This window comes from Gekko japonicus, unplaced genomic scaffold (genome assembly GCF_001447785.1).
Source record: "Gekko japonicus isolate JY-2015 unplaced genomic scaffold, Gekko_japonicus_V1.1 scaffold195, whole genome shotgun sequence".
Classification (NCBI taxonomy): domain Eukaryota; kingdom Metazoa; phylum Chordata; class Lepidosauria; order Squamata; family Gekkonidae; genus Gekko; species Gekko japonicus.
Genome location: NW_015163099.1, coordinates 186,269 through 198,084, shown reverse-complemented (window position 1 = coordinate 198,084; position 11,816 = coordinate 186,269). Strand labels below are relative to the sequence as shown.

The following is an 11,816-nucleotide window of genomic DNA, read 5'->3' as shown; positions in this document are numbered from 1 at the left end:
ACTTTAGAAATAAGAAAAAGCGAAGAGTGGACATTTCAAAAAACATGGGAAAAGTTCTGTGATTGGTATAATGTAAATATAATAGAAGATTAGGCAATTATAGGACATCGGACTTGAGAACACAGAAGACAGAAGAATGGAAAGTGTCTGATAGAGCATTTTTATTAATTAAGTAATTGGATATAAGCATACAATGTAACTGTAAAAAGGTAAAGGTAAAGGTTCCCTTGCTTGAAAGCCAGTCGAGTCCTGAAGACGTTTCCGTGGTCATGTGGCCGGCATGACTAAACACCAAGGCGCACAGAACGCTGTTACCTTCCCACCGAAGGGGTACCTATTTATCTACTTGCAATTTCTTGCTTTCGAACGGCTAGGTTGGCAGGAGCTGGAACTAGAGTCGGGATGCGGCACACTCGAGTCTCGAACTGCTGAACTACCGACCTTCCACAGCCTGCAGTTCAGCGTCTTAACCACTTGAGCCCCCATAGCTCCTTAATGTAACTGTACTCTTGGTATATACGTTATGTGTAGTAAAGTGTCTGTCTGTAGTGTGTAGATTTGTTTGTTGTAGATTAAAAAAAATATAATAAAAGTGTATCTATGGGTACTTAAAAAAAATAGCTATTAGCCTGTGACGTGCTTCTCCTGGGGGCTTGGGGGAAAACCACCGGTGGCCGTGGCGCCTGGCTTCCCTGCGGGGTAGGCGGGGCTGGGAGTCGGAGGTGATTCGCTAAAGGGAGCTGCAGAAGGACCTCAGACAGGCTGGGGACAGGGTTAATGGCACCCCTCAAGTCCCTCTGCCTTGTGCGCCGGATACTGCTGCTCCTCTCTCTAGCCATCACCTTCACAGTTTTGCTCCCTCGCACGCTGTTCCTCCCTAGTCCCTCCGAAGAGCTCCTCTTTTATTCCCACTCTCCCCTCCCGGTGCTGCCCCTCTTTCCCACCTCCCTTTGTCCCAATCCACCCCCGCCCCAATTTATATGCATGGACACTTCCCGGGCGTCCGGGGAGTGACCGCAGTCGAGCCGGCAGCGGTCCTGGCATCCCGGGGGCCGCGCCACCGCCCAGGTGCTCCGCCATGTTTGGTCTCAGCTTGCTCTTGCTGAGGCTGGAGCTAGGGCTCCTAGGGGTGGGGCGACGTGGCGCTCCTCATGAGGGTCTTGCCCTGCCAGCGTTACGACCTCCGCCTGAGCCACTGGGCGTCAAGTCGTTGTGCCGCATCTCCTTTGAGGGCTGCGGTGCCATCGCTCTTCTGTGTTTCTGCTGCTTTCAGGGTAAGTTGGGGCGCAGGTGCTTCTCCAGGGATGAGGGGTCTCGTCCCGGGACCAGGAAACCAGGACATAGCCATAGTGACTGAGGGGAACCTCCACATGCAGAGGCACTAAATCTCTGGATCCCAGAGCCAGGAGGCAACATTAGGGGAAGGTCTCGGCCTCTCTGCCATGTAGTTGGCCCTCTAGAGGAACTGGTTGGCAACTGTGTGAGGCAGGATGCTGGACTAGATGGACCAGTGGTCTGATCCAGCAGGGTTCTTCTTATGTTCTTATGCTTCAGACAGCATATTTAAATCTATTTATGTAGCGTTCTGCCCAATTCAAATGGTGCCACTCCCCATTTCAGTTTTTTTTTGAGGGGCAGGGATGTTTTAACTTTTGCGCTATAGCACTAAACCAGTATAGCAATTCTGTGCTTGCAGCTCTGATATGAATGCTGGCAATATAGCATTGAATTGCTATATTGGTCTAGCACTATAGTGCAAAAGTTAGACAGTTTTTAAAAAGATGAAATAGGATTCACTGCAAAAAGGGCGGGGAGGAAGGAACACTTTCAAACTACAGTGATTCAGAAGCGCAAAGAATACCTGGAAACAAAACAAAAAATGAGTGGTTTTTTTAAAGTCTCATCCCCACTTTGCAAGCAGGACACAGGTGGCTTTTTTAAAATATATATATAAATAAAATCCATTAGTAGCTGGGAGCCAAAATGGTTGTGTTAGCAACCTGCAGTTAAAATGGATTGCAAAGGTTGTTTGAAAGGGGCCATATTCTTTCTTTTGCTTATATTAGTGTGGGTTTCCTAAGAGGCTACCCTATGGTTTTGCCATGATTTAGGCAGAAGCATGCTGTCTCAAGGCTTGGAGTGATAAAGAAAGCATTTCTCAATATTCCTGCCTGCACACCAACTTTGCTGAGAGAATATATTGATCAGCCCTATTCACCCATGCTGGTCAGAATGGACGTTCAGGAACCCCAATGCCAAATACTAAATAAGTTCTGTCTCAGGCTATTGAACTGTTCAGGCTCCAGTGTGTAGTTTGATTAATTTCTCCCATACAAAAATACCTCTGAGTGTTTGCTAATTTAATAGAGTTGAAGCACCCAACCCATCCTGATGCTATCTACCCTTAGCTAAGGCTTCAACAGTGAGGTCCCCGTGGCCTATTACTCCTTAATGGCTGCTGAGCACAACTACACGCAAATCGACAAGGAGGGTTTGGTGATCGTGGCCGGGGTCAAGAAGTTTCATAACTTCGTTTACGGGCGCCCCTTCACGATCGCAACAGACCACAAGCCTCTCCTCGCCCTCTTCGCTGCAGACAAGCAGATGCCCCAAGTCCTGTCGCCACGAGTCCTCCAATGGTCCCTTTTCCTGGATGGCTACCAGTACCACCTGGAGCACCGCCCAGGCAAGGCGATGGCACTTGCTGACGACCTGAGCTGGCTGCCGTTGTTGTCCACTGACACCAATCCTGCTCCTGCGCCTGGGGTCCTGCTCCTTGAAGGTCTTCCGGAGCCTCCTCTGCAAGCTGCCGACATTGCTGCACGTTCAGCGCGTGACCCAATCCTCTCCCGGGTCTTGGGCTGGGTGGTGAGGTGTTGGCCCACGTAGTCCCCGGGGCCCGAGTTCACAGCTTTCAGCACCCAGAAAGATGAACTCTCAGCCCTGAAGGGATGTTTGCTGTGGGGGAACAGGATTGTGGTCCCCAAAGCCCTGCGTCAATGGGTCCTCACAGCATTCCACGAGGCACATCCGGGCATCGTCTGGATGAAGGCACTGGCCCGGAACTATGTGTGGCGGCCGGGAATTTACGCTGTGATAGAGTTGTGGGTCCGGCATTGCCAAACCTGCCAAAAAGTACTACCCAACCCGCCAAGCGCGCTAACACAGCCTTGGGAGTCAACCCGCAAACAATGGTCCCGGCTGCACATCGATTTTGCCGGACCATTTCAGGGACTGTTATTCTTAGTGATGGTTGACTCCTACTCGAAGTGGCTGGAGATCAGCCCCGGGTCTACCACTTCGACTAAGGCCATGATCCAATCCCTCCGCCGGATCTTCGCTACACACAGGCTGCCAGACACAATAGTCTCCAATAACGGGGCAGCCTTCACGTTGGCGGAGTTCCAGGAATTTCTCCAGAGGAACCTGATACGGCACATCAGATCCATGCCCTTCCACCCCACGACCAATGGCCAGGCCGAGAGGATGGTGCGTACCACGAAGGAAGCCCTCAGCAGATTACAGATGGGGACTGGGAGTTCCGACTAGCCCGCTTCCTCTTGACCCAGGGGACAACACCTAACCCAGTCACCAGACACAGCCTCGCAGAATTGCTGTTGGGCCAGCGCACCGTGACCCTGATGGATCAGCTACACCCAGACCGGGCACTGGACTCAAGGAGGATGGTCCAAGGACGCAAGGCTCCGAGAGGGTTCTTCCCGGGGGACCCAGTATTCATCTGGAACTACGGAACCGGGCCTCCCTGGATCACGGGCCGAGTTATCAAAGTCACAGGCCCGGTCTCCAGGGATGTTTGCTGTGGGGGGACAGGATTGTGGTCCCCAAAGCCCTGCGTCAATGGGTCCTCACAGCGTTCCACAAGGCACATCCGGGCATCGTCTGGATGAAGGCACTGGCCCGGAACTATGTGTGGCGGCCGGGAATTTACGCTGTGATAGAGTTGTGGGTCCGGCATTGCCAAACCTGCCAAAAAGTACTACCCAACCCGCCAAGCGCGCTAACACAGCCTTGGGAGTCAACCCGCAAACAATGGTCCCGGCTGCACATCGATTTTGCCGGACCATTTCAGGGACTGTTATTCTTAGTGATGGTTGACTCCTACTCGAAGTGGCTGGAGATCAGCCCCGGGTCTACCACTTCGACTAAGGCCATGATCCAATCCCTCCGCCGGATCTTCGCTACACACAGGCTGCCAGACACAATAGTCTCCAATAACGGGGCAGCCTTCACGTTGGCGGAGTTCCAGGAATTTCTCCAGAGGAACCTGATACGGCACATCAGATCCATGCCCTTCCACCCCACGACCAATGGCCAGGCCGAGAGGATGGTGCGTACCACGAAGGAAGCCCTCAGCAGATTACAGATGGGGACTGGGAGTTCCGACTAGCCCGCTTCCTCTTGACCCAGGGGACAACACCTAACCCAGTCACCAGACACAGCCTCGCAGAATTGCTGTTGGGCCAGCGCACCGTGACCCTGATGGATCAGCTACACCCAGACCGGGCACTGGACTCAAGGAGGATGGTCCAAGGACGCAAGGCTCCGAGAGGGTTCTTCCCGGGGGACCCAGTATTCATCTGGAACTACGGAACCGGGCCTCCCTGGATCACGGGCCGAGTTATCAAAGTCACAGGCCCGGTCTCCTACGAGGTGTCGACAGACGATGGCAGGCTCTTAAAGAAACACCTCGACCAACTCAGGAGGCGACAGCTCCCGTTGGCAGGAGAACCACCACAGTTGGATGTGGGGACTGAGACACACACACAAGAACCCAGTGTTCAGCCCGACCCTCCAAGCATTGAGGAGGCCATACTGAGTGCAACACCACCAGAACCAACGGAGCCAGAAGCACATCAGCCACTGCAACAGGCACCCCAGCCACAGGTCACAGCCCATCGACCAGAAGCCGTTGCCAGTGACTCCGCACTAGCCTCCCGGTGTTCCCTCAGAGAGCGCTGACCCCTACTCGAAGTGGCTGGAGATCAGCCCCGGGTCTACCACTTCGACTAAGGCCATGATCCAATCCCTCCGCCGGATCTTCGCTACACACAGGCTGCCAGACACAATAGTCTCCAATAACGGGGCAGCCTTCACGTTGGCGGAGTTCCAGGAATTTCTCCAGAGGAACCTGATACGGCACATCAGATCCATGCCCTTCCACCCCACGACCAATGGCCAGGCCGAGAGGATGGTGCGTACCACGAAGGAAGCCCTCAGCAGATTACAGATGGGGACTGGGAGTTCCGACTTTAGTACAATAAACGTGTGCAAACGCATGTCGTTGTCCGAGTCCTCCATGCGGCGAACCCAGTACTTTTCAACTGGTTTGTCCTATACCACGTACTGATTAGCTGGGGTATGAAAATGTTTTGATCAAAATCGTATAAGAGGAGCAGTTTTCTCAGTGTCTTTATCTCAGTCTTTACACAGAAATCACCCTCAACAGTGTGTACTTTCTTGGATATTGTGGCACATATCTGCAAGGCCAACTATATACACACCCACCCACCCACCAGATCAAAAGATAGAGGAGGATTATAAAATGATGAATGCCTTAAAGATAGCAACTAGACAAAAACACTGTGTAATAATAGGTTTTCTCAATTCGCTGGGCTCCTAGTTTCACTTAATATACAAGTGCATCTGATGCTTTATCAGGATATCAGTACTGAAGCTTTCATCCCTGCAATATCACCAGTGCTTTAGTTGCTTATCTAAAGTCTTTCCCTCCTTCAGTCACTTTCTTGAAAAGAATCTTTGATTCTGTAAGGCATTAGGCATAGTGATTGAACAAACTAGGTTTCTACACAATTTTCAGTTTCAAAGAGTTAGGTGGGTTTTAAGCTTTTTCTTTTTTGATACTAAAATGTTAAGCATTTATGGCCATTTTTTAAAATTGAGACAATTTTATTTATTTAATACTTCATTTATAGCCCACCTTTCTTGATGGGGATTACATCAAGTGGGATTGCAAAATATAAAAAACAATTTGATCAAAAAGCCCAAGACATTCAGTACTGTTTATTCCCTCCCTAATTCTAAGCAATCTTTCCTGACTTTTCTGCATGGTAGATTTTACTTCATACAGTTTCAAAAATGTTAGCTTTTTCTTCTTCAGGTATTCTACCCTCCCCTCTCTTTATCCCTACTGTCACTTTTCCACAGTCAGTTATCTTCCAACCAGAAAAGAAACCTCTGTCACGCAGTCCTGGCTAAAAAACTCTCCTTCATCCAATCAACACCAAACTCCTTTGTGATTGATATTTACTATCCAATAGTAAGGTAGCCCTTTCAATTCTTTATTCTGCTCCATCTCCTATTTAACCCTTTGTGTTTCTTTTTATTTTAAACTTTCCATTACACTTTCAAACCAAACAATATTAGCCATGTCTGGCATCAGATATACTTTAAGGTACCTTTATTGCTTGTATTGCTTAGTGATTGTTTTCTCTAACGTGATTTGTTTCATCATTAGCATTCCCCGTCAGTATTGTTTAAACTTTTGGGAACTGATAGAGATGGATATCCCAACATACTCTCAACTAAATTTTGTAGATGTGCCTATTTTGTTAAATAGTAACACCATTGATAATCTTGGTCACTGGTGCTATTAAACATCTTCTCTAGCTCTTTTTATTTTGCATTGTTATGCAGATCTTAAGTTTGTTCATGTTGCTGTTCCAAGTACTGGTTTATATATGTTAAAAGTGCTTCAAGAGGAAAATGTAACACCATTTTTGAAATTATACCAGGAAGAACTGATGTGTTAGCAAACATTTTAGAAACCTTCTTGTAAAAGAGGCTTAATAACATGGTAATGTTTATGTAAAGTGGGCTTATAGTGTCACACTTGAATCTAATAAAGTGGACATCCATCATGTTGTAATAAAGAGAAGAGCTTCTAATTAAAGTAGGACATCATTTGCAGGATTAAAGTCATTTAGCGTAATTGAAAAGTGTTAATATCCTATTTTGTCCTCTTCCATTGGTATTACTTCAAGGGTAAAACATTTTAAGGTAAAAATGTGTCTTGTGTCTTTAATTGAATGTTATTACCTACTGATTGTAACATGTTGAAGCTGTTTAATTACAAACCTGGAGAATTAATTACAATATTGAGACTCAGATCCCAGGAGGTTAGAATGTTCTCTGTTTTTTGGCAAATAAATGTAACATTGAAATTGATACCTTAGTTGTTTATAATCAAACCTTGAAACATAGCTCAATGTGATTCATTATACCCACATGTTTTTTTCTTAATTGAGCTGCAGCAAAGCAACAGAGGTTAACCAGGTTAATGCTTCCATCCTAATATGAAATTTTACAGGCTTTGTTGTAAGACTATTAACTTGTTTTAAAAATCCAGTCACTATATTTTATTATCAAATTCAAGAACATGGTACTTCAGGCTTCTCTAAATGTGTACATGCCAAGTACTTAGTTCCCCCCCCCCCAAAATAAACTCTCTGTCATTTAATTTTGTCAAGGGATCTTTTCTTCCTCATCAGAAACTGTCTTTTATAATACCTCTGTGGTAGAGCTGAGTTCAGCTACTTATGTCCGCTCTCTTCAATAAATTATACAGCATCCTTCACTTTGGACCTGTTCCTCCATCCTATCTTGCTAAGTACAGCCAGCTGGAAGGGAGGAGATCTGTTCCCACTGGAGTTAGTCTACTGCCAGTTTATGCATCAGCAGCTGGTCCTGTGTATTTGGTAACCGTTTCCATAAAGCTTGCAGTTGAACTCCACAGAAGTGCACCAACCTTATGTCAGGGAATGTATGTACTTCTTTGACCCCATTCTTCTAAGTGTAGAGCAATTCCAATAACATAAATTAATTAATTATAGAAATTAAAGTGATCTTTTCCTTACCACTTTTGTTGAAAAACACAGGTTTTTATACTTTAAATAATATATTCTGCTAATAATCTGTTACTGTTTTATCCCATGGACTGATATTCAGCATCCCAGTTGATCATATGTGGTATTCACCGGATGCCAGTATTATTGACTAATAAATATGATAAATTTTAAAAAAAGAAAAATACAATAAAAAAAGAAAAATACAATCAAAATATACTTGTTATGAAGCAGGAGCCTAACTACACAGCATCTTTGTGCAATGTTGAAATTATTTCTTCCGAGCCTACATGTAATTCCTAAATTTTCTTAGGACCCCATCTCAGGCTCCCAAAGTTATAATGGTACAGATGTTGCAATTACCAATAGCTTCACATTCTGTTCAATAAAATACTATTTCCTGGTGCTATGTTTACTTTCTACAGAAAGTTCCTTATAAATTCTTCTACCTTTTTCTCAATTTAAATAAATAATTGAGAGTAACTCATCTACCATAATACAACATCTGATTTGAACATGGACATTGGTACCAGAGCTTGCAATAAACCCAGATGCCAACTTTGCTGCCACATACTCCCAAACAACACAATCACTGGACCTAACAATATCAACTTCATCATCTCAGGCTCATTCCTTGCTTATTTTCCAAGATTGTTGTTGTTGTTGTTCAGTCACACAGTCAAATACAACTCTTCACGACTCCATGGACCACATCATGCCAGGCCCGCCTGTCTTCTGCCATCCTCTGGAGTTTGCTCAACTTCAGTTTCAATTTCCAAGATTGTATATGCCATTAAATGCCAACAATGCTCTTCTGTTCTCTACGTAGGGCAAACAGGTCAAACCCTACAACAAAGGATAAATTGACACAAATCTGACATCAAGAATCACAAGACTGATTGCAAATCGCGGGGGGTGTTGCCGGCCGCCCTGAAGCAGAGGACGAGGAGGAGGAGCGCGGAAACGCGCTCACAGAGGCGACCGAACCACTTTTAAAGCTTTTTTTTCTTGTCTGTATTTTTTCTCAGTTTTTTCTTTTCCCCCCCGCATGATTCCATATCATGAAGAAGGATGTTTGTTTGTTTTGTCTACACGGGTGTACTCCCCAACGAGAACTTGAAAGCGTATGGGACGCTTATCCCTACCTAGAGAACCTCAACCATTAGGGAGGCGGCGGCGGACAGTAAGGAGGAACGAGGACGTGGAAAAAAGCTACGGGAATAAAAGGGAAAGTTTGGCCGAAGGTACTGCTATTAATTTTCCTATGGATTATAACATTTAAGAAAGAATCGGGACACTTGTTACAAATCAAGCCTATTGAGAGAAAACGGACTTGACTTGGGGATTAAAATGGCGCTGGCGGCGGCTAGCACGCAGAGATGCACCAATCTGGAATAAGATCTGGAAATCCAGCAATTCAGACTTCAGATCTTACTCTTTAGAGCTTCACAGACTTAAAATTAACTCAAGATGGTATCTTACTCCACAAACCTTAGCGCGAATATCCACAAAATACTCACCGTTATGTTGGAAGGGATGTGGACAAATAGGTACTTTTGCACATTGCTGGTGGCTATGCAGCGAAATACGCCCGTTTTGGTTGGAAATCCTAAAGAAAATAAAACAAATCCTAGGCATAGAACTTATATATACTCCTGAAAATTTAATGCTAGATTTCTGGCCAGATAATATAGATCAGCATCATTATAAAAGTATATTAAAAACAATGCTTTATGCGGCGAGAACTGCAATAGCATCAAAATGGAAGAATCCAAATCCACCCACTATCCAGGAATGGTTCCAAAAACTTTGGGACCAATATGTAATGGAAAGTATTACTGGAAAATGTAATGCTGCAAAAACTGACCAGCCTGATATGAGGTTTAGTGCAAAGTGGTTTCCTATTCTTACCTTCTTAGAAGCTGAAAAATACATACCACCCTCTTGGAAGAAATATATTGATTGGCTCTGAAGGAAGTCGAAAGGTAGAATTTGTCTTAACAGGGACATGAGGATATATCCTATTACAGATAAGTTTAAATTATAATAGGTCAACATTCTACATAGTGAAAAGTAGTGTTAAAAGGTCTGTCAAAGATTAATATTTACCTGATTTATTGCTAAAAAATTTCTTCTCCAAAATATAAAGATATCCAGTACAATATTGAGATTAGTTAAATGTTGACTGTATATTTGTTCTTGATGATTGATGTATAGATTATGTTGTTATTAGTACTATTTTTTGTTAAAATTGAAGTGGTTCTATCTTACTTTAACAGTTGTATGCATTTTTTATACTTCAATAAAAAAGTGTTGAAAATAAAAAAAAAGAATCACAAGACTGAGAAACCTGTAGGAGAACCCTTCAACCTTCCAGGACATTTAATGGGTGACCTCAAAGTAGCTGTTTTATTGCAAAGGAACTTCAGGAACAGACTAGAAAGGGAAATTGCCAAGTTGCAAGTTATTACAACACTCAGAACAATGGGATTTCCAGGATTTAACAGGGATATTGGCTTCTTATCTCATTGCATATGCTAACTTCATTCGCCAATCCCCCAGAAGGGCCATACGTCCTCTTTATTTTATTTTATTTCTTATTTGGAATAATAGATTAGAATAGTAGATTGTAATGTAAAGTAATGAATAGTAGAATGTAATGTAAATTGGAATGGTAGAGTGTAATGTATTTCTCTGTTCAGGAAACAGGGGAGATAACTCTACACAACCACTTACCCTAATTTAAAGAAGATGTTGCTGTAAGGTTGCCTCCACACTTGAGAGGAGATGGATGGAGCGTAATAGCAGGGTCTCAGTTAATTACTTTCAGCATTCCACAATTAAGTCATCAATCTCCAATTTTGTATTTATTTTCTTCACTATGTTTCCCCCCAGAATTAAACCCAAACAAATGGTAACCATATAAACTAAGCTTGTTGTTCCTGTTTGGTCCTTGACTCTGTTAAACATCTTCATTATGCTGTATGCTAATTCACTGCTCACCCTCTACCTATATATATGGACTGGTAATTTCCATTCATTGTATCTGAAGAAGTGTGCATGCACATGAAAGCTTATACCTTGAATAAAACTTTGTTGATCTTAAAGATGCCACTGGACTCAAACTTTACATTATTCAATAATGTTTCTGGTTATTAATACTACTATAATATTTATTAACCTGTTGTGGATAGCCCAGGTTAGTCTGATCTCATCAGATCTCAGAAGCTAAGCAGGATAGGCCGTGGCTAGTATTTGGATGAGGGACCACCAAGGAATACCCGGATTGTGACATGGAAGCAGGCAATGGCAAACCACCTCTGAATGTCCCTTGCCTTGCAAACCCTAGGGGGTCACCATAAGTCAGCTGTGACTTGACGGCAACAAAAACAATAACAAATGCACCTGCTTGTTGAATTATTGTTGGCTCACATGTCACATGTTATGCATTGTTTCTTTGCAGAATCTTCTCTTTCCAAACCAGCCTCTCCAGCCCAACAGCAGGTATTCTGTGTCACCTACAGGGGATCTCACTATTACCAACATTCAGAGGTCTGATGCTGGTTACTACATCTGCCAAGCGCTCACTGTTGCGGGGAGCATTTTAGCAAAGGCTCAGTTAGAAGTGACAGATGGTAAGATATTAAGATGTCTACTGGTATTTTTATCTATAACACAAATGTATTTGGTAGCTATTGGTGTAATAGATTACCTATACCTGGGGGGGCATCACATCTTTTGTCTCTTCAGGTGCAGTATCTCCTGATTTAGCAACCAGCCGATAAACCTCAAGTTAATTATGTCCAAGTGACAAATGTTCTTCTCCTGCAGCTTATTACCTATACAACTTGAAGCTTCAGTTTCAAAGCTATCTTTCCCACTGGCTGGCTCATAATTGCTATAAAATAAAAACACATATATGAACTAATTAGC

At 44.1% G+C, this 11,816-nt stretch overlaps 1 protein-coding gene across 1 annotated transcript in view; it reads left to right on the top strand.

Moving 5' to 3' along the window:
• The window catches only part of ROBO2 (roundabout guidance receptor 2), a 714,921-nt gene that overhangs the window by 539,689 nt on the left and 163,416 nt on the right, over positions 1–11,816 (top strand). The window contains exon 9 of the mRNA XM_015406679.1: positions 11,347–11,518. Coding sequence (XP_015262165.1) covers positions 11,347–11,518 — 172 coding nt within the window. The remainder of the gene's footprint in view (positions 1–11,346; positions 11,519–11,816) is intronic.